The 24,375-nt window shown below is 34.5% G+C and overlaps 1 protein-coding gene across 1 annotated transcript in view; it reads right to left on the bottom strand.

Annotated features, from left to right (window-relative positions):
- ASCC3 (activating signal cointegrator 1 complex subunit 3) overlaps positions 1-24,375 on the bottom strand; it is a 339,817-nt gene that overhangs the window by 168,219 nt on the left and 147,223 nt on the right. The window contains exons 12-13 of the mRNA XM_040239121.1: positions 18,917-19,093; positions 16,339-16,410 (exon numbers count right to left, since the gene is read on the bottom strand). Of these exons, the coding sequence (XP_040095055.1) occupies positions 16,339-16,410; positions 18,917-19,093 (249 nt within the window). The remainder of the gene's footprint in view (positions 1-16,338; positions 16,411-18,916; positions 19,094-24,375) is intronic.

The following is a 24,375-nucleotide window of genomic DNA, read 5'->3' as shown; positions in this document are numbered from 1 at the left end:
GACAAAGTGGAAGATCTAATCCCATTCCTACATGAAAAGTTAAACTGATACTGCATACATCAAAGATGGTATCACCACAAGAACAGAAATTACTCATCCCTGTAAAAATTATGAAAAGTTAATGCCACAGGACAGTGGTTTAAAAACTTATTTTGGCTGTGTAATTCTTTCTTTCACTAAACTCTTTTACAGGAGCTATTAAAAAAACAACCACCACAATAAAAAAAAAGGCTACCTAAGTGGACCTGATAGACTCAAATCTCATTTCTGCCTCCCAAACAGCACACCTCTCCCAACCTCATGCCAGCAATTCCCATGGCCCCTTAGAGGATGCTGGAGCAGTCTAAAAATAGCAGCTGTGAGAGGAACTCTACTAGGAGAAAGGAACTGCTCAAAACTGAATTTCCTTTTGGTGAAAAGTTGAAAATCCTAAAAACCCCAATTTCTCTTTCATTCTGGGTAATATTTTGGGGGAAAAAATAAGTGGAAAAACTCATTTATGAAATAAATTACTTTCACTGGTTTCTAAATACCATTCTCTACACCAAATTTGCTTGCAGAAATGATTAATCAGAAATGATTAATTCTAATTCTGGGATGTGGACATGTCAAAAGGATAAAGCAGCCAGTTTGAAGGGGCACCCAACTGCCAAATTTTGGCTAATATGGTCATTTTATAATAATGTAATAATGGATTATAACCTTTTGAATAAAATAAGAATCTGAGTCAACAGAGAAATGAACAAATGGGAAGAAGAGGAACGCTTTCTTACATACAATGGAGTTGAAGGAAAGATGGAGTTAGAAAATCATCAACATGCTTAAATGAGTAGGTAAAAGTTTATTGTGAAATCTGTAATTTACATTTTATGCACAATGATTTAATTAGCCTTTGGCTCTTTCATCAGATTATAAGCAACACAAACACAGAGTGCCTCTGTTTTCTGTGTTTAGCACAGTTGCTGGCCCACACTGGCTATTCAAAAAATACTTGCTGAATATTTAACAGCATTGCTTGGTCTAGTTTTAAAAGCCATCTCCATTCTTTTCAATACCTAGAATTAATACTGACAAGTCAGATATGGTTCATATGCTACAAGAAAAGTGTAGCAATTTCTATACTTAGCCCTCTACCCACTGTAGCTCTCACCTTAAGAAGGCAAACAGGCTCCTTGAAGAGATCTCAATTATGAACCATTCTTAGTAATTTACTCTCTGCAGCCCCATGGACTACAGCCCGCCAGACTCCTCTCTCCATGGAATTCTCCAGGCAAGAATATTGGAGTGAGTAGCATTTCCTTTTCCAGGGGATCTTCCTGACCCAAGGATCAAACCTGACCCTTCCTGACCCTGGTCTCTTGCACTGCAGGCAGATACTTCACAGTCTGGGCCACCAGGGAAGTCCCAGTAATTTACAAGCTTCTAAAGTCTACAATTCAACTTCGATTTAAAATTTCAGTCTACATTGTAAGTGTTAAAACATTATAAGTGTTCATATAGACACACACAAGTAAAATTTTTAAGACTCATTATGTTGAAGCCAACCTACTTGTAATAATTAATAATGAAGTAATTTAATAAAGTTCTAAAACTCCAACCACTCTGAATTCAAGGTTTGTCAAAGATGTTTTCAAATATGACTAATATCTGAACCAAACTACACCGCTCTCAGTTAGTCCCCATTGTACAGCTGTGTTAACTTAATTCATTTCTAAACCTAGGTCAATCCACTAAAGACTGATAAAACAGAATAAAGAATATTGCAATACATTACAGCATCACACACAGAAAAATGCTTTACTGATGTCCATGACAGTCCAAATTGCATTGACATTTGTTATTGACAGTCCCAAAATAGCAACATCTATTCTGTATAGCAAATTAAGCAAGACTAGCTAGTCTATTACTATGCAAATAAAATTCATTAGTGAGCTAACAATTTCATTTATACAGATGCTGCTGGATTTGAAGTGCTATTACTATTCAATATTATAAGATGTTTTGGACTGAATCAAATTTCAGTAAGATAAGAACATAAAAAATGTATTTTTAAGATTTCTATCAGTATTTTTGATTTATTTTCTTCAACAATAATCACTACTTATAATTCCTAAATATCCAACTGTGTATTTAATATTCTCAAGTAATACACTTGAATAGATTCTCCCTAAAAAGAATTGTTTAAACTTTCTTGAGGAGAAAAAATCCCACTAAGCCAATAAACTCTCAATAAAATTTACTAACTAGACTGATTAAAACTGTATTGCTATAAAGAGAATATCACAAAGCTGTAATTCCTCTTGACTGGCTCTTAATTGTCTCCATTTTTTGTACTGCTCTCGTGTTTGTGCTTACAAATCAAAAAACACCTTAGTTCTCCATAAATCTGTACTGTACTCTTTGATTGACCCATCAACAAAAAAAGAGAAAAAAAGAAAAAGAAGCAAAAGATCTACAAACCCAAGTTGAAATACTTATAACTGTACTTTTAAAAAGGTACATTATCATTTGACCATCCACTAAGCCATTTTAACTTATTTGGCTTTTCTCCATGTGACTTTAAAAAATACAGCTACAAGACAACAGAGCAGATAAAATACCATAGTAAAAAAACGATGAGATCAAAGTCCACAGAGAACAGAACAAAGGACAATTGGAGAGAGTTAGGTGAGGTTAGAAGGATGTTTATAAAGCAGTGGTAGCAGAGAACTATCTTACTGGGATGGTTTAGTAGAGTACCTGTCCTTGCAAGATACCTTTAGGGCTTGTTGGAAAAGGATCCTCCCTGAAGTTCCTGGTGATCCTTCACGGTCAGGGCCTTCCGAGCAGTGGAACTGAAGGGCTCTACTAGCAGAGGATGTCTCCACTCTCCCAGAACCATTTCTTCCCATTCTATAGGTAATAAAGCCTAGAGGCTTCTTTTCACTCAAAGAGATATTCCAGGGTACAGGCGCCTCTTCCCTCCTCAAGAGAGAATCTATTTATATTCCAGAGTGAAAGAGAAGGTCCTTGGGCGGGTCAGCTGGGCTACTTCTTTGTCTCCTCTGTTCCTTCCCTCTCTCTTCCTTACATTCTCTCTCCCCCTACTAGAAGGGAGGATGTACCAGCAGCAGCTACACAGGTTTCAAGTTTTAAAATTGTGGAGCATTGCTATGGGGCAACCCCTGTACACAGAGGTAGCTGGCTCTTACCATGTTACTCTGTAAAAAGGGGCAACCAACACCATGCTCTATGCATAAACTAAAGGTCTGTCCCCTACCCAAGTGTCTCCTATTTCTGTGTGTGCATGTATGTGTGTGTGTGTGTGTGTGTGTGTGTGTGTGTGGTTTTTAATAAAGTTAGCCTGTGGCTAGCTAGCATGCATGTAGAAAATACCTTCACAAGACTTAAGTCGCTCACCATATTTCAAGAGCAGCCACTACCTTGATGAATGCTGCATAGGTGGGAAATGCCCACTTTATTTGCCATAATATAGTCAGAGCTGAACTTCCTATCTACTCATTCACAAAACCAAGAAAAAAGTAAGATAAGATCTGACACTATTATACTACTCTCTTAAAAAACAGAATATTTTACTATTAACAACAGAGACATAGTATGCTTTTTTCCCGTCCCTTCTCAAATATGCTACTACGACAACAACAAAAAACTGATAAAAACCCTAGTTACAAGAAAAGACAGTAAATGCTTGCAGTGGTTCACTGAATTTAAATATTCAGCTCTCTTTTTTGTACTTTTAGCAAATACACAAATAGCTGTATCAGATTTCTGGGACACAAAATTTCATACTTAGCTTTAATAAACATGGGAAGGAAGTCCAAAAGGGAGGGGATATATGTGCATGTATGGCTGATTTATTTTGCTGTGTAGTATATACTAACACAGCATTCTAAAGCAACTATACCCCAATACAAATTAATTTAAAAAGAGAAAAAAATGCTGTAAAAGATGGCTACAAAAATGTAGTCAACAGATCCTTGGGGTGGTAATTAAACCTATTAAATATACCTACCAACTGCTTCCAAATATCAACTGCTACCAAGTCCAAATATCAGCTGGAAACCAGCTAATAGAAATGTAATGTATCATTTTCTAAAATGAAATAAACAGCTGTCAAATTAACTTCCAACAATTTAATATAAAATATTTTGAATTACTGTCTGGAGAATTTTCCATGGTGTATAAAAGAAAAATGATTACAAGCAGTTAAATGCTGTTTTAGTACTTCCCAAATCTATATCATTACTGTTATTTGAACAATAATGTAAGTAATTAAAATAACATAGTGTAAAATAAACTTAACTGTAAACTATGAAACATGGTTTAAAATGTAAATTTAAACCATGAAACATAGTTTACAGTTATGTTTATTTTATACTATGTTATTTTAATTATTTATATTATTGTTCAAAGAGAATTAGTAAAAATTCCAGATATACAGAGTATTTGACAAAAGTAAATACCACAAAATAGTCAATGCTTCCTGATAATTATACATTTACTGTAATTTAATATTGCAATTATAAAAATTATATCAATAAATTACCAAATAATCTAATAAATTCACTTCCTAAGTTTGGAATATTTCGTTTAAATCAACTATGGATCTATACCAAATCTTTCAAATAATAAAATTTGTAACAAATTATATACAATTTAACTAACTACTTTTCATGTAAAACATGCATTTATACACTGGCTACTTGCAAAAAGCATATATACAAAGTTTGATAGTTATAGTTATATAGATCTGACAGGAAAATTATATAATAATATGGTAATAGTACCTATAAGAGGGCAAAGCAAAACTTGTACTATCTTCACATTTTCCTACTTAAATATGAAGAGGGGCAACAAAGAAGACACAGAGAATGAGAAAATGGTTAAAAAGGGTGATGATAACTTCTATAAGGAAATTTTACTGATTCAACATATAAAAATAAAATCAGTTTCAGGAAAGTAAAACCACTTGTATTACTTCCAATTTTATTCCAAGATTATACACAGTATTTTTTTTTTCTTTTGATCTTTTGGCTTAAGACCTATAGGCTGTATAAGGATAGATGAAAATTTAGTTAATATCCTGAATACTTCTAAAAGTCATTCTGAGACAAACTGTTCCATGTATTTGAACAATTTGTGCTGTAATTCCAGAAACCACTGATTACCAACATTAAAAAGCTCAAACGCCTAAAGGTATGTACATACTTGTATATGTCTGTATGCGCCAGGAGAAAACTGAATATACTCAGGGGCAAGGGCACTGAAGTGAGGAGAGGTGAGGAGACACTAATTCATTAATCTTTTCTTTTTACATATTTGTGTTGATTCAATTGTTATAAGAATGTGTTATTTTAGTAATAAAAGTCCTTGAAGACTTAGCAAAAGAGTAATGTTAAGAACAATGAAGGAAAATGCAATAGTAATATTACTCATCAAAACGTATTCCCTGTGCAAATGAAGAAAACATTACAAAGCTAACAAAGAAACTGATAAAATCTCAAGAGTATAATTAAGTACTCCTTTGGTAAACTATAGTTCAGAAACTTCACTTTCTTAAAATTGTAAAATTTTAAAAGGGTTCAAAAGTTACTCCTCTAGGGCTTAATGAGTAGAAATAAAAGAAAGAACATATTAACTTAAAATAACTGGTGGCACAAATGTTACCCATTTCATGAAAAACAGCTAAGTCACATGGACATTTTATTTTAGGAGAAAATGAGATAATTTTGTACTTCTAACAGAGAAGACTATAAATACATGAAATAATATTAAGAATAAATGTATGTAATGAAATATTTTTAAGGAGAATACCAGCATTCTTTCATTGATCTTTACAGACTACAGGGAGGAAAAAATTCCTTAAGATAGTAATCAAAGCAATCTTTGATGTCATTCCACTTCTCCAGGTGTTCTTTCCTCAGCCTGGATGTTCGACTTACTGTGGATCTAATTATTATTTTCTTTGAAGTTAGTTGCCCCCTAATCCTTTAAGAATAAGTTAAGACTTACAAAGACTACCGTATCTTCCATTCACTTATTCGTCACACAATATGTGAACACCAACTGTGTGCTAGGTACTGGTAAGGCCATGATAATATAATTATGAGCCGGAGCAGAGATGGCCCCTTTCCTATGTGACTTACGATCTTCTACTGAAAAGTGGTTATTAATCAAAGACAGCCAGGAAAAATGTAAATCTATAGTAAGAAAGAGGAAGAAAACATACATTGTGTTATTATATAGTTCATAACAGGGAGGTGAAAGGGGTAAAAACATAAACGGCTTCTTTAAGATAGATGAAATCTAAAGGATTTAGTAGAGGACAGCTAAGTGGAGAATAAGGAAGAATGTGTGAGGCAGAGAGAACAAGTTATACAAAAGCTCAGGGCCAAGTTAAAGAGCATCTCTAAAAGAAAGGAGGCCTGAAAGGAGGCCAGGAAGATGGGAAGTGGGAAATGAGGGAAAGACACGTATGTGATGAAAATGAAAGGAGGCAATGGCCAAACAATATAGGGACCCTCTGGGCCCTTTGAAAGGAGCGTTAAGTACTCATGTGTCATTCTGGAGCTGTACCTTGAAAGGATACAGCTCCAGTGGACAGAACAGCTAGAGCAAGGCAAGAATGGACACAGAAGGAAGAGTTAAGAGAGGCAAAGCAGCTAAGAAGCGTCATGGATGACATGATAGGTACCTAGATTAGGTGCTGGAGGTGATGGTACAAAAGAAAGTGATGGAAAGAAATGAGAAGACTTAAGAGGCAGGTCGTGTGGTGACTTGTTGCTTTCGCTGTAACAAAAGGGAGTTATTCATCAACCAGAAGTCTAGCAAGATGAAGCAGAGATCCACTAAAGGCCACAAACAATGAAAAAAGATGGCCCAAAAGGTTAGAAGGTAAAGAAAAGGAAGGTGAGTTTTGTATTACAAGAGCCAGAAAAGAAAAGCACAAAGAAAAACTGGCATTTTGCAACTACTTCCACTTTATAACTTCTTTGTTATCCCTTTGATTATTTTATTCCCAACTGTGAGTGACCGTCATAAGGGAGTTTCGCCTTAAAAAAAAAAAAACAAAACTTTCATTAAGCATGTATCAAGTTTTGCTTTGACTTAATATTTAGTTGAAACTCCCTTCGGCTTTGGCAGGGGAAAGAGCAGAATGTCTTGGCTGACATTATTTTCCATGTTCCTAAGTTAGGCATGACCAAAATATGTAGTACAGTGATCACAGGATCAACCTCGCAGCTGACAGTGCTAAGAAACTACTTCCCCTGAACTATAACGTCTAATTAAAAAATTTTGACTTCTAAATATAATTCGGTTCTCTTTGATACATTTTCATTATGTCATACCAGAAATTCCTTCTATGATAATAAGAATGTTCTGTTTTGGTCTTCATTGTAACTAATTGTACACAGATACACTGTGGAAATCATACAAAGAGAAGATGAAAAAAAAAATCTAAGCAAACAGCAGTAATACTGATTAAAACATAAAATATAGAACTCAACAGTATCAAAAACTATTTTTTGCCTGTGAAATAAGGAAGAATAAAGAAATTTCAATTTGATAGCAGACTCATCAGAGCTTTCTTCTGGTAGGTAGGGAGGGTTTTTGTTTTTCTTTTCCCCAAAGGTAGAGGTTTAGTGAATGCTTTTAGCGTTTCTTATACTTAGAAAATACCTAAAATATTTCTTTAGTACTACCATCTTTAGCAGCAAAGATGAAGGAGAAATGTCCTTAATTCTTATGCTCATAATTGTTAAAATGTCCCTTCCTTATAAATTTTGCTCATATTGGCTCAGAAGGTAAAGAATCTGTCTGCAGTGAAGGAGACAAAGGTGATCCAGGTTCAATCTCTGAGTTAGGAAGATCCCCTGAAGGAGGAAATGGCAACCCACTCCAGCATTCTTACCTGGGAAGTCCCATGGACAGAGGAGCCTAGCAGGCTACAGTCCACAGGGTTGCAAAGAGCTGGATACAACTGAGCAACTAAGCACAATGGGGCCTGAATATGAATTTTGCTCTTATATTCCTTGGGGGTTATGTCAAAGTTTGGGGAAGGAAGGAAGGAAGGAAAGAAGGCAGAAAAGAAAGAAGCTCTGAAATAATTTACCTATAAAGTTCATGCTGCAGACAAATTTGATATGACAAAACCATTAGTACCAAGAATGAGAGATGCTTGTAGCCAGAGAAAGAAAACTTTTTAGGCAAAGGGTCAATGGAAAAATTCCATTATTAAAGCTAGCAAAGTAGTTTTTTTCAATTGGACATAATTACTTTTAGATAAACTATAATTTAATGCTAAAAAACAAAGAATTTCCTTCAGACAGTAATACATTAATATATAATTATTAGTCAATTTTGGGTGGTTTCTTACTAGAAACATATACATCTATGAAAAACTTACAAATAATGAAGAAAAAGGCACATATGTGAATAAGGAAAAGCTGATGTTTAGCATTAATCCAAGGTTGAAACTATTTTTTTCTTTTTAATACTGCAAACCTTTTATTCTTGAAACTGGAGGTAGACTTTGAGTAAGAAGCTATTGAGTAAGGATCTTAACATTTTGATAATGTGAAAAAAGAACAAGTAAATTTAAAAAATATGCTATAACCTCTGAAGCAGTTTCTAATTTCTTTTCCTATCACTGTAACAAAGTTTGTATAACTAGAAAAATCTCAATGGGGTTAAGGCATCAATTATTTTCCCATTCTGCGAGTTACACAGGAGGAGGGAAATTATTAACAGGAATGATAAAGCTGTACTTGCATTTGGTAACGCAAAGAGAAGCTTACAAATGAGACGTCTCATTAGTTTGAGCAGATGGATCAAAATTAAAGGCTGAATCGCCAACTTTTAATTTCCCAATAGCCAAGAAGAGCTTGAAGTCTTGCAGAGTATGACTGTTGAAAAGTCAACATGAAAAGATTTTCTCCATCTGTCATCACACATGCTTGAGTGGAACACAACTGCCTCCTACTGCTTTTAATACTTTTAAGACAAAGTTGCACATGAAATCTATTAAGTACATGAACACACAAGTTTGGATGATTGGTATACTGAAACCCATGCAACATTATGATCAGAGACCATCAGCATGGCTTTTGAACATGAAATTTGCTCTGTTCTAATTAAATCTAAATGGAGAGAAACAAAATTAATTCATTTATATATACATATAAGAGGAAACTGAATTCTCAGCATGAAAAGTATTTATTTGCCTGAGAGTTATAGGTTTTTTTTTTAAAAATGGACACATATTTTTAATCTTAATAATGGTCTGAAAAGCAGTTGCTCTAATAAAATTGTTTAGGGGAAGCACAGCTAGAGAGAAAATCCAAACTATGAAACAATTTGAAGGCAAACAAATATACAAAATTAAGGAATAGTCATTGAAAGAATTTTTTTAACTAGTTGGCAAGGCAGCGGGGCATGAGGTGGGGGCAAAAAAAAAAAAAAAGTTGAATGTTTTCCTAAACTAGAACAGACTGACTTACAATTTTTTACTACTGTACACTAACTGCTAAGCTATATTTAAAAGGCAATAAAGTAAAGCTACAGTTTGTTAGGTACACAGCCCTATAAGAAATAACTTATGCTCCCTTAATAATAAAGAAAAGTAGATTTATCAAATATATACTGGCTGCTTAATAACAATGCACTAATGTGCAGTTAGTTATAACTGAATTCCAGACCAAAGCTCTCTGTGCCTATTTCTCTTTGTGTCTCTCTGTACACACACACACACACACACACACACACAATTTATTGCACTATATGTAAAACAAAACATTTATACAGAATTTCTTAGAATGAAGTGCATATAGTTAGACCTTTCAGTCACTAGAGTGAGGCAGAATAATATAATTGAAGAGTTAATTTAGCTGTCGATTTTTGAGATAATAAGTTAAAAGATTGTTCAATTATCTATTTTTTATTTTCTGACAGATGGATACAAACTCGTTTGTTGGAATTTATCACTTGGAATCTTACACAAAGACAGCAAGCGACTAGGGTAACATTATATTCAACCTCAGTTATGAGGGAAAAAATGAAACTTTAAACTCTAGTCCACTGGGGAGTTCTCTGTTAACCTTCTAATAACAGCAGAGGACCACAGCTTAGTGAAGGCGTTTCTTCAAGGAGATAAGAGAAAAATAATCCAGTTAAGGAATGCAAGGCCCTGAAAACAAACTTTCACATGAGCCTTAGTAATCAAAGACGACCATGAAGTATTAATAGCAATTCTTGTGTGATGGATTCAGTCAAAGATTGCTAGCCTTGTTGAAATAGGTATCTACCTTAGCTTCCAAAGTCAAAATGCCGAACAGTCCTTTTTTCCAAGTATGCACACTTTTCAATTCCAGTTCTGGACATATTACAAAGACAATCAGCAGAAGCTGCCACCTATCAAGTTAACTGAACTTCTAAGCCAAACAGTATTTGGCAGAGAAACTTGCAAATAGAAGATTTAAACAGACAGAACAGAAAAAGATTTTGGTTTTGGGCAACTTTCCCAAAGTTACATACATAATACTGATAATTTAAATAAATGAAAAAGAGGTTTGTTCTCAAACTGTGTTGTAAAAGAGCTTTTTACTTTAAATGATCACATTAATGTAAAAGACTAAGATGCTGCCTTAACAACCAACAACATAGTACTTAAGGTACTCTGAAGGTATTGGCCTGGGCATTTGTAATACCAGTAATATTAGAGGCAAATATCAACTAATGGGCCATAGTCCTGATGCATTCAATATTTCCCAGCATCCCCAGTAAACTAAGGATCTATGAAGATGAGCAATTTATCACAGTGAAATCCTATTTATTACAGAGTCCCCATGTACATGACACCACACTAGGAACTTAACCAACAATATTTCCTTATAACCCAGTCTTACTTAGTGGAACCTGTTCCACTGGAACACAAATCCTAAAAAAAAAAAAAAAACAAAAAAAAAACACTGCATAGAACAGTGATTAAACTTTAAAAATCTGACATCTATTTACATGTTATTGTTTCCATTTATTTTTCTATCATATCTTTAGGTAGAGAAAATAGAGAAATTAGAAAATTAAGGGAGTAAAATGCATTTCAAGAAATAGAAGGACATACATCAATACTATCTCTGAATGGTAGAATTCAGTCACTTTCCCCCCGCCTCATTTTTACTTTATGGAGTGCCCAAAGGTTAAATTTGTTTAAATTCTTTTACTGGTCACTCTCTGTTATCAGTATATTAATCATATTTTATATTAAAACATTTTGAAGATGTAATTACAGAGGCCAAAGACCACAGGGTCACACATGAAGCAAAAAACACAGAGAAGAACATGTTTTTATAATTGAAAGTAGCAACGCATCCAAAGCAAAGCACTAACAATGTGGTATATAAAGCATGTGTTTTTGTAACATAATTTAGAGGCAATTGTAGATACTTAAGAAAAAATTTCACTGGTAAAACACACAGTCTTATACACTTTAAAATTGTAAAACAAATTCAAAATGACACACACACATTAGATCATAACCTACATCACACAACTTGATAAAATTATTCAGAAGGACATGGTATATGTTTGTAAAATCCTTTGTAGGTCTGCTATGACAACAAAATGTGATAACCCATTTGGAGTGCATTATAGGATCATGGGGTAAGATCACAAAATGTGGCTATTTGTGCCATAATCTTATTTTAGACAACTTATCCTAAGTAAACGTTTCAATAGAAAAAATAATAGAAAGATGATCACTACAGCAGCCCTGTCCTTAATAAGGGACTTCCCAGGTGGCATTAGTGGTAAAGAATCCACCTGTCAATGCAGGAGACTTAAGAGACATAGGTTCAATCCCTGGGTTGGGAAGATCCCCTGGATAAGGGCATGGCAACCTACTCTAATATTCTTGCCTGGAGAATCCCATGGACATAGGAGCCTGGTAGATGACAGTCCATAGGGTTGCAGAGTCAGACATAACTGAAACAAGTTAGCATGTCTTTAATAAGAGCAAGCCACAAACATTTAAGGTGCTCAATAATGGCAGGATAATCAATAAGGAGAAGAACAGCTGACGTTGGCTTAATGGTAAAGTGACAGTGTAAAGTACTGTAGATGCTGTGTATTTTATCAATATAAGCTTATAATTCAATCCTGGTGTAACCTTTTACTAGCTGTATGGCCTTGAGAAGCTGCTTAACATGTCTTATGTTCATTTTCTCTTTTAACAAAAGGAGATTTAATGCTTATATTAGAAGATTATGAAGATTTAAAAGTCCAAAGTGACTTACACAGCATCTAAAACTTAGAACTTGAATAAAAACTCCCTTCTGTCTCTTATAGACATTAACAGTGAGAAGACCATGGAGAAACAACGAAAAATATTTACTATTCATTAAGGAAAACAGTGAATATAAAACTGTATATACAGTATAATTATAATTTAGCAATGGACTGTAACTAATAATTAAAATTAAGTTTGAATGAGGAAAATTAAAAGGTACATGTGCAAATGGATTAAAAAAGACCAGCAGGTCATGAATAAAAATTATAATAATAATTTGAAATGGTAAAATAATAGTAGAACTATGAAAAAATTTTTAATACTGTTATTTTAGTTTTACAATTTAAAAAAGGAAATGGATATGTAGGTATGTGTAGAGAACTGAAGAAAGTCCCACTATTATGGAAAACAAACATCATCACTAGTCATTGAGACAGAAACTGTGAGACCTGCAGCCTAAACTCTACTTCTTAGGGCAGAGGGATATGAGCACAGATCTGGATAGGAACTGATACTGAAGCGTTCCAGTGGGTTCAACTGCAACCACATTTTACAGAGTCACCCACAGTGCATTTTTAGCCAAAGTGTACAGAAGGAGAAAGCTTGGTGGTCATGTGTCCTTAAAAGGCTAGTGATTGTGGACACCGTGACATGCACACAAAAAACGGGAGGTAATGCATGTGTGCAACTTCTGCCTTAGTTTTGCACTCTCTCCATTCCTGGCTTCCTCCTGCCTTATAAGTAGCCAGCCCCTGACCAGCTGAAGCCTCTCCTGAGGCTTCGCAGCTTAGCTGTCCTTTCTAAACAGGAACCAGCACTGTGACCTCACTCTCCATCTCACCTTTGTCTGGTCTAAATTTACTACTATAAGTGCCTGCCCTATGGCAGTTATTGTTTTGAAAAGTAACGCAATGGATGGAATCACTAAGAATGAAAGGGCTGGCAATGAGATCTAATCTCTACTGACGAAACATGCTCAGCCAGCATTTGAACTTTATGATTTCTAGAGGGACATGTTAGCCCCTTTAACAGCCAAGAACAAACTATGCCAGAAGAGGAAGAGGATATAATCTTCCTAGGATTCTTTAAATATATTTACCTGGACTTTTATCTACCTACGATAGAAGATACAACCATTATATTTCCCAATATTTAGGAATAAAGCTGCATTTTATTTTTTTTTAAAGACATATTTTATAACATAAGATTATATGGAGAAAGGTTGAAGTAGTTTAATAAATATTGATCTTGTAATTACACTCCTTGGTATATACCCAAAGGAAGTGAAAACTAACGTCCACATAAAATCTGTTCAAAGCTGTTATGTACACATAAATTGTGGTACATCCAGACAATGGAATATTATTAAGTGCTAAAAAAAACAAGCTATCAAGCCATGAAAAAGCAAGAAGCTACCTCAAACACATATTATGAAGGAAATCAATCTGAAAGGCTATAAACTATAAAAGGCTACAATCTTATATGATTCCAACTATATGACATTCTGGAACACACAAAACTACAGAGACAATGAAAAGATGAATGGTTACCAATGGTTAAGGGGAAGGAAGGATGGATCCATTGGGCAGAGAGCGCTTTCAGGGCAGTGAAATTTTCTGTGTGACACTATAATGGTGGATACATTGTCCAAACCCATAGAAAGTACAACACCGAGAGTGAACCCTAATGTAACGGATGGACTTTGGGTGATACTCATGTGTCAACATGAGCTCATAGATTGAAACCAAAGTGTCACACCAGCGGAAGATAAGTTGATGGTGGAGGAAGTTGTGCATGTGCCAGGGTAGGGGGTGTATGAGAACTCTTTCTACTTCCTGCTCAGTTTTGCTGTGAACCCAAAATTGTTCTAAAAAATAAAGTCAATTTTAAAAAGTTAATGGAGAAAACATTGAAATATTCACTGAATATTTCTAATATGGCATAGGATCCAGAGCTAGATTCCTTAGCTAATAATATAGTTGATATCTTCTGTAATACAAAAGTTGGAAATAAATGTCCATGGTGGTAACATCTAGCTAATTATACTTAATTTATTCTATTCTTTTACAAAGATGGTGCAAACACTGGTGGCTATGCAACATATTGCTTTGTTTTAGGATTTCCTGTGAAATGCTACCCATAGTTTCTCAAGATAGCATTTTAGGAACATCAGACATTTGCTACAAATAAATCTCATGAGGAAATCTAGAACAAAGGTTGGTACACTACAGCCTGCAAGTTGAATGCATCTGTTCTATTCTTATAAATAAAGTTTTATTGGAACATAGCCATGGCCAATTGTTCCTATATTGTGCATGGCTCTTTTCATTCTACAACAGCACAGGTGAGTACCTGAAATGTAAGTCCCACAAAGCCTAAAATATTTACTATCTGGCCCTTTCCAGAAAAGTTTTCTGTCTCCAGACCAAGAATAAACTGGTGGTATTTGGTAATATTTTTGCATTAAAGAAAGAACATTGTTTTTTTTATACTTCTTTACTTGTACATGATAAATAATGGAACCCCACAAAGCAGTTCTCTAATGAGGATCAAAGAGGACAAAAGCTATAAAATAAATCCAAATAAAGTGATATGAGACCATGGTTAGCCAAGATGCTACACCTGCATGGTCATATTTGTAAATGTACAAGTAAAAACAAAGGCAATATGTTACTTCATTCAGCACAGCATCTCATCTTCTTATCTGAGAAATTAGGATAACAGTGTCTGCCTCATTGGCTGCTGAGAGAAGTCAGTGAGATAGTAAGTGTAAGGTAATTTTAGCAGTTTCAGGTATTTATTGATCATTAAGAAATATATTAATAAGTTACTAATATTCTCATACAATTTAATCATGATTTCTTTTCCTTAAAAGTTATTCCTATAACTAAGGACATTTTCTTTTTTTTTCTGATCTTGTTTGTTTTTGTTTTATTTTTATTTATTTATTTATTTTTACTTTACAATTTTGTATTGGTTTTGCCATACATTGACATGAATCCGCCATGGGTGTACCTGTGTTCCCCATCCTGAACCCCCCTCCCACCTCCCTTCCCCATACCATCCCTCTGGGTCATCCCAGTGCACCAGCCCTGAGCATCCTGTATCATGCATTGAAACTGGACTGGCGATTCATTTTACATATGATAATATACATGTTTCAGTGATGCCATTCTCCCAAATCGTCCCACCCTCGCCCTTTCCCATAGAGTCCAAAAGACTGTTTTATGCATCTGTGTCTCTTTTGCTGCTAAGGACATTTTCTCAAGGTTAGAATTTTAAAACTGTGCCTTTAAGGGGGAAAAATGCATCAAGAATACTGAGTGGGCAGTATTCCACTTTCAATTATAGTTTATCTTTGTTTTATATATTGAGGCTCCAAACAATATTTAGTCTGGGGAAAAAAAGATGTCACTGCTTTTAAAATATTTTAACAACAGAGGACCAGAAAATACTTCATTTTACATGCCATGAAAGGATAACAATGTAGAAAAAAAATCCCATAATAAAATAAAGTGACCTGAAGAACCATATACAATTTGGCATTAGTTAGCTTTTATGTAAGTAATTATCATTATTCTATATTTTTCTTAACAATGCTGATTGTAACATCTTGAACCTTGGAATTTAAAGTAAAAGCAGTTAATATCCAAACAATATGAAAATTTATTATATGCATATTTCAACTGCTACTACTTCATGAAACAACAGTGAGAGTAATATAATATTTTAATTTCTTACATTAAGAAAATAAATTAAAATTTTTGATGTGTGAGAGAAGGTTGGTATTTTTAAATAATCTAAAATCTTAAGGATGAAATTCTTTCTCTTATCTATTTAATAAAAATGGCAAACAAAACAGCATGATCTATCAATATCAGAATGATAGTATTATCTTTGAAAAATTTATGACTTAAATGGTTACCTAGTAGACTAAAATATTACTAAGAAATAAAACCTGTGGATCATTATTTCAGAATTGAAGAATACTTTTAAGACCATAAAAATTAATAATTTTAATCATATGCAATCTCTAAAAACAGGATAAAGTGTACCTGATGTCCGGCCTTTACTTGCTTCAAAACACTTTCATAACATACTTCATCCATGTTATTCAACTGTTGCACCTTAAAGTTTTTAAAAATGAAAAATATCAAATAGAGCAATTATAAACTGCTTAGCTACAAAAAATCTTTACCAATTATGATGCATCTCCTTTTATTTTCAGATTAGCCAGAATGCTGAAACAAGAAGTGCAGTATCAATACGTAATACATGACAACCCATAGGAAGTAAACACAATGTAATTAAAACCTACAAATAAAATACCTCATATGTAACACTTTCAGTGTACTAACTTTATTAAGAATGCCAAGTTTTTTAAAGACAATAATTTTAAGAACAATATTCTAATTAGAGATATTTTAAAATAATTTTAAGTTTCTTTTCATTGTTTTCCCCAGAGAAGCCCATTCTTCAGCCTGTTTTTCTCCTGTTTCATTCCATAAAAATACAGAGCTTTCCTAACTCTCAAAATCACAGAATATTACCATAGAATATCAAAATGTAAGGAAACTTACTATTTCTGTAGTGAATATGGAGTTAAGTAAATATTTTTCTATAGAAACATTTTCCAAATTGATTGGAAATTTAGTATCAAACTCATGAATTTAAAAAATGTCTCATTTTCTCTATTAATGATGAGATGACTTCCAACCAAAAAAAGGTAAGGTGGTTACCTTAAAACAGCAGGCATGTGATCAAGCTTGCGTCTCTCTATTTAACACTGATTAAGACTTTGCACGGGATGAAAATGTTATACATCGAAAATGACTATAATTTAGATTCTTTCATTTTAACATTCTGGAACTCTTATGACTTAGTGATTAAGTAAGATAAAATAATCACAAGACAATTGACTATTAATTATTCAAAAAAAAACCCCACCAAAACTCCTCCAAACAAAATTCCCAATAATTTTTTTGGTTAATTTTGGATTGAATTCTGATCAAGGGCATTATTTCAAATTAGATGTGTCATGGACACTATTTTCCCATGTTCTTCCACAACAACTGAATCATATCATGAGCTTCTGAAAGAAGCTTTCAAAAATCTACAATGATTTCTTAGTATAAGAAATGACAAATTAACAATGGTTACAATGTATTAAACGACACCCTGGGGAAATGCTTAACTGTTACCAACTGTATATGTCAGCTGAGTGTAAAACTAATGCATTTTAGTAAGACAAAAATGCATATTTATAACTAACATATATAATTAATTATTTATACTATATAAGATTGATAAAAGTATTTTATAAATTTTGCCAAATTTTTGAACCTTCTATGTAATTACCACAGATCAACATCTCACACCATTCCTTTTATGATTGCAATGCTAACATATTGTGGTGAAAATACTTAGAATTTAATTAGATTTAAGTGATTTACCAATTTCTATGATAAAAATAAGTTCTATGATGGCTGAAAGCATCTGAAAACACTTTATATTTTTCTGTGATAATCATCTGCTATCATTCAAATTGTAAATTGAAAGAACAATCTTATACACAACCCTCATCTGTTCTAATGATACATTAAAATAAATTAAATAATCAAATATATTTTAAGAAATAACAAAAAAAAGCAGCAAGTAATCCTGAAAAGCACTTGAAACAATCCAAGAAAAGATGCATTTCATAACTATTACTATATCATGAACTATCCTTTGTGTAAACATTTGAAATGGTTCCCCACAATTCTAAACATATCTTAGTTAATATGCAGATAGAGTATATTAACTATTGCAGCGATATTGGTTCTTAGTATTTTCTAAGCTAAGTATTTTATTTATAATATTGTAAGCTAAAAATAGCTCTATTTTAGTAACAAAATTATTTTTAGACAAGAAGTAATATAATACAATAAAGACCAAGTTTGACACAGTAACACATGATTCTATCGCATTTTCTTTTATAAAGAGGTCATATGGCTCATGAATCTTCTCCTAAAACTATTTGTTCCACAGGGGGAAACAAATGTCATGAAACTTAATAAATGTATAAATTTTAAGCAAAATATTCCTTCATGATTCTATAAAAGCCTAAAATAAGCACCCTGATAATGCAAATGGTACATGGTAATAACATTTAAGGAACATCACAAAAGAATTTCAGAAATGCTGATTGTATATATAATTAATATGATAATTATATAACAAATTAAACAGAACACCACATTTAGTAGTTGTTATGATGAAATTATTTTTCAATTGTATTTATGGAATTACTTATTTTAGATGACTAATATATCATAATATATATTACTGATTTAAACAGAGTCTTTTATTATTTCACTGCCTTCAACCCTATCAAAATAACTTCTTGAATATACATATAACTTGTATTCTTAGCTAAGAATACAAAATATTCACTGATAACAGTAATGGAAACTATTACAAGCAGCTTTTTGGAGAGGAGACATTCTTCTACATATAGTTGAGGAAATGCACTTGATTTTCTTCTAAGCTGTCATATCGTCATGGTGGTCTGAAGTCTCTAATGTCAAACAAGTATTAAACATCAACAAAAATATTTCTAGAAAAGCATAATTTTTTAAAAGAAGTATTTACCTTATTTGCACTTTTAACCCCTAGAAATGTCTGTCCAAGAGGAACAGGTCGAAAACGGCCATCAAAGAAGAAAAGTCCAATGCAGGGATTAACATGTAAAAATGTAGCTACGTCGAGGTAGTTGGGTAAGGTAGCAGACAGTCCAAGAATTCTTATCATACTCTGTGTGGATTCAACCTATAGGAGTTAAATAACATATAAGATATTAAATAAATTATTTAATTAAATAACATATAAATAACATGTATAAGTTTTAAATAATGTGTAAGACTGGATTTGTACTTAGTTTAAAGTAAGCTTTGGTAGTATAAAGTATGAAATATTTGCATCAGTGCAGATGGTGACTGCAGCCATGAAATTAAAACATGCTTACTCCTTGGAAGAAAAGTTATGACCAACCTAGATAGCATATTCAAAAGCAGAGACATTACTTTGTCAACAAAGGTCCATCTAGTCAAGGCTATGGTTTTTCCAGTGGTAATGTATGGATGCTAGAGTTGGACTGTGAAGAAAGCTGAGTGCTGAGAATTGATGCTTTTGAACTGTGGTGTTGGAGAAGACTCTTGAGAGTCCCTTGGACTGCAAGGACATCCAACCAGTCCATTCTAAGGGCGATCAGCCCTGGGTGTTCTTTGGAAGGAATGATGATAAAGCTGAAACTCCAGTACTTTGGCCACCTCATGCGAAGAGTTGACTCATTGGAAAAGACTCTGATGCTGGGAGGGATTGAGGGCAGGAGGAAAAGAGGATGACAGAGGATGAGATGGCTGGATGGCATCACCAACTCAATGGACATGAGTTTGAGTGAACTTCAGGAGATGGTGATGGACAGGGAGGCCTGGCATGCTGCAATTCATGGGATCGCAAAGAGTCGGACACGACTGAGCGACTGAACTGAACTGAACTGAAGATCACTAAAGATATCAAGAAAAGAGTAACGACACATAGTCTGAAAAAAAATTGGCCTAAATTTGGCATGTGGAATGATATAAAAATGATTAAAAATGTACTTTTAGTGTATTTCCTGAACCAGAAAATTCTATTAGTTAAATGGTTTCTTTTGTTTTCCTCCTAAAAATGTAACAAGGCAAGTGACACGTGTTAGGCTTTAGTGTTAACTTATAATTTCAAGCACTTAAAGTATATACTCTTTATTCTCAAGTTCAGTAATTTCAAATTCATTTTAAACACAAACACTTAAAAGTCTGAAATAATTAAGGCAGATTCTTTTAGTGTTTTATAAATTTAAATTTAAAATGATATACTGTATAAGGGAGAGTTTGCGTGGAGTAACAGCCAAAATTTGGGGGGAAAATTCACAAGTACATTCTCAAAGAACGTACTAAGCTTCATTCTTTGTGTTCACTCAGTTCAGTTCAGTTTTTGACTGAACTGCAGTCACCACTGCAGTGATGCAAATATTTCATACAACTCAGTCGTATCTGACTCTTTGCAACCTCATGGACTGCAGCACTCCAGACTTCCCTGTCTATCACCAACAGTGGAGCTTGCTTAAACTGAGGTCCACCGAGTCAGTGATGACATCCAACAAACTCAATATCTGTTGTCCCCTTCTCCTCCAGCCTTCAATTTTTCCCAGCATCAGGGTCTTTTCCAATGAGTCCACTGTTCGCAACAGGTGGCCAAAGTATTGGAGTTTCAGCTTCAACATCTGTTCTTCTAGTGAATATTCAGTGTTGATTTCCTTTAGGATTGACTGGTGTCATCTTGCAGTCCAAGGGTGTCTTCTCCAACACCATAACTCAAAAGCATCAACTCTTCAGTGCTCACCTTTCTTTACAGTCCAACTCTCACATCCATACATAACTACTGGAAAAACCATAACTTTGTCTATATGGAACTTTGTCAACAAAGTAATGTTTCTGTTTCTGAGTATGCTGACTGGGCTGGTCACAACTTTTCTTCCAAGAAGCAAGCATCTTTTAATTTCATGGCTGCAGCCACCATCTGCAGTGATTTTGGAGGCCCCCAAAATAAAATCTGTCATTAATTCCACATCTATTTGCTATGAAGTGATGGGACTGGATGACATGATCCTAGTTTTTTGAATGTTGAGCTTTAAGCGGCTCTTTCACTATCATCAAGAGGCTCCTTAGTTCCTTTTTACTTTCTGCTGTAAGGGTGGTGCCATCTGCATATCTGAGGTTATTGGTATTTCTCCCAGCAACCTTGATTCCGGCTTGTTCTTCATCCAGTCTGGCATTCTACATGAGGTACTCTGCATATAAGTTAAATAAGCAGGCTGACAATATACTGCCTTGATGTACTCCTTTCCTAAACTGGAACCAGTCTGTTGTTCCATGTCCAATTTTAATTGTCGCTTCTTGACCTGCATACAGATTTCTCAGGAGGCAGATAATGTGGTCTGGAATTCCCATCTCTTGAAGAATTTTCCACAGTTTATTGTGATCCACACAGTCAAAGGCTTTGGTATGATCAATAAAGAAGAAGTAGATGTTTTTGGGAACTCTCTTGTTTTTTCGATGATCCAGCGGATGTTGGCAATTTGATCTCTGCTTCCTCTGCCTTTTCTAAATTTTTGAATATCTGGAAGTTCACAGTTCAGATATTGCTGAAGCCTGGCTTGGAGAATTTTGAGCATTACTTTGCTAGCATGTGAGATGAGTGCAATTGTGCAGTAGTTTGAGCATTCTTTCTCATTGCCTTTCTTTGGGATTGGAATGAAAACTGACCTTTTCCAGTCCTGTGGCTACTGCTGAGTTTTCCAAATTTGCTGGCATATTGAGTGCAGCACTTTCACAGCATCACCTTTTAGGATTTGAAATAGCTCAACTGGAATTCCATCATCTCCATAAACTTTGTTCGTAGTGATACTTTCTAAGGCCCACTGGACTTTGCATTCCATGATGTCTGGCTCTAGGTGAGTGATCACACCATTGTGGTTATCTGGGTCGTGAAGATGTTTTTTGTACAGTTTCTGTGTATTCTTGCCACCTCTTCATAATATCTTCTCTTTCTGTTAGGTCCATACCATTTCTGTCCTTTACAGGCATTCTTTGGAACTCTGCATTCAGGTGGATATATCTTTCATTTTCTCTTTTGCCTTTCACTTCTTTTTTCTCAGCTATTTTTAGGGCCTCCTCAGACAACTTAGCAGCAGCAGCAGCAGACAACTATTTTGCCTTTCTGCAATTCTTTTTCTTGAGGATGGTATTGATCACCACCTCCTATACAATGTCATGAACCTCTGTCCATAGTTCTTCTGGCACTCTGTCTATCACATTTAATCTCTTAAATCTATTTGTCACTTCCACTGTAAGGGATCTGATTTAGGTCATACCTGAATGGTCCAGTGGTTTTGCCTACTTTCTTCAGTTTAAGTCTGAATTTTGCAATAAGGAGTTTATGCTGTGATCCACACTCAGCCCCAGGTCTCGTTTTTGCTGACACTATAGAGCTTCTCCATCTTTGGCTGCAAAGAATATCATCAATCTGATTTTGGTATTAACCATCTGATGATATCCATGTGCAGACTCATCTCTTGTGTTGTTGGAAGAGGGTGTTTGCTATGACTGGAGCATTCTCTTGGCAAAATTCTGTTAGCCTTTGCCCTGCTTCATTTTGTACTCCAAGGCCAAACTTGCCTGATAACCCAGGTATCTCTTGACCTCCTACTTTGGCATTCCAGTCCCCTATGATGAAAAGGACATCTTTTTTTGGTAGTAGTTCTAGAAGGTCTTGTAGGTCATTATAGACTTGTTCAACTTCAGCTTCTTTGGCTTTAGCAGTTGTGGTATAGACTTAGATTACCATGATATTGAATGGTTTGCCTTGGAAATGAACAGAGAACATTCTGTCATTTTTGAGATGGCACCCAAGTACTGCATTTCAGATTCTTTGTTGACTATGAGGGCTACTCCATTTCTTCTAAGGTATTCTTGCCCACAGTAGTAGATATAATGGTCATCTGAATTAAATTTGCCGATTCTAGTCCATTTTAGTTCACTGATTCCTAAAATGTCGATGTTAATTCTTGCCATCCTCTGTGTTCACTGCTAGGGTGTTATATTTTAATTTAGCTGCTAAACACTGCTGATAACACTGATTAATTTGTTTGCCAGTCATTTATTAAGCTTTTAATGCAGTGCAGGGAAAGCATGGGTTTAGAGTCTGTAAAAACCACAAAAAAACACTGCAGTGTATCCCATTAACAGTAGCACCTTCTAAAAATTGTGAGAACAATGAAGAGAGATGACATGCAGAGGTGACAGTTATTGTTCTAAGAGAAGAGTAGTTAGGAACGTAGGCCAGGAAGAAAGGTGTTTAAGATACTGTACTTGGCAACAGTAGTGGTACTGGTTAGAGAAGGGAGGTAACAGAAATGTAAAAATGATTGTGAGAAATCTTGCATGCCAAGAAGTTTCTCCATTTTACTGCTTATGAACACAGGACACTATCCCATTCTCATTCAATTACATTTTTATGATGACAGCTTATAGTATTTTCATTTCTAAACATTCTGTAAAATTTCTTTATCCTTTTTAATTTTGTTTACTCATAGGTTTTCTACTTATTTGTGATTAGATTTTATGTTTATTTTACTTTTTTAAAAACTAGCTTTAAAAATATTTTTACAGGACTCTAGTGGATGTGAGAGTTGGACTGTGAAGAAAGCTGAGCACCAAAGAACTGATGCTTTTGAACTGTGGTGTTGGAGAAGACTCTTGAGAGTCCCTTGGACTGCAAGGAGATCCAACCAGTCCATTCTGAAGGAGATCAGCCCTAGGATTTCTTTGGAAGAAATGATGATAAAGCTGAAACTCCAGTACTTTGGCCACCTCATGCGAAGAGCTGACTCACTGGAAAAGACCCTGATGCTGGGAGGGACTGGGGGCAGGAGTAGAAGGGGACGACAGAGGATGAGGTGGTTGGATGGCATCACTGACTCAATGGACGTGAGTCTGAGTGAACTCTGGGAGTTGGTGATGGACAGGGAGGCCTGGCGTGGTGCGATTCATGGGGTCGCAAAGAGTTAGACATGACTGAGCGACTGAACTGAACTGAACCGAGTTAATGAATCTAGTTTATTGTTTTTCTATTTTGTATTTAATTTTATTTTTTCAACTTTAGTATTTTTCCATTTTTTAGCAATTCTATTTAATATTATCAGTTAAAGTTTAATAATTAACTTATTATAGTCCCTACATATCTGTTTCATTTTAGAGTATAATTTGAACTCTGAATTATAAATTTGTCTGTACTAAGTAAGCTTTCACTGTTTTCTAATAAGAGTGTTGTCACTCTCTCTTTTCCTTCTATGAGCACTTTCTGAGCTCTAAGTGTCAGAAGAATAGTCTTTCAAATGCTTGGGTTTTATATCAATTTATCAAATCCAAAGTGTAGAAGGTATGTGTATATGTTTGTGTCTATATCTATCTATATATACACACATATATGTGTGTTTGTATGTAGATAGG

Source organism: Oryx dammah, unplaced genomic scaffold (assembly GCF_014754425.2).
Source record: "Oryx dammah isolate SB20612 unplaced genomic scaffold, SCBI_Odam_1.1 HiC_scaffold_4, whole genome shotgun sequence".
Classification (NCBI taxonomy): domain Eukaryota; kingdom Metazoa; phylum Chordata; class Mammalia; order Artiodactyla; family Bovidae; genus Oryx; species Oryx dammah.
This window is presented reverse-complemented; position numbering and strand designations above follow the sequence as displayed.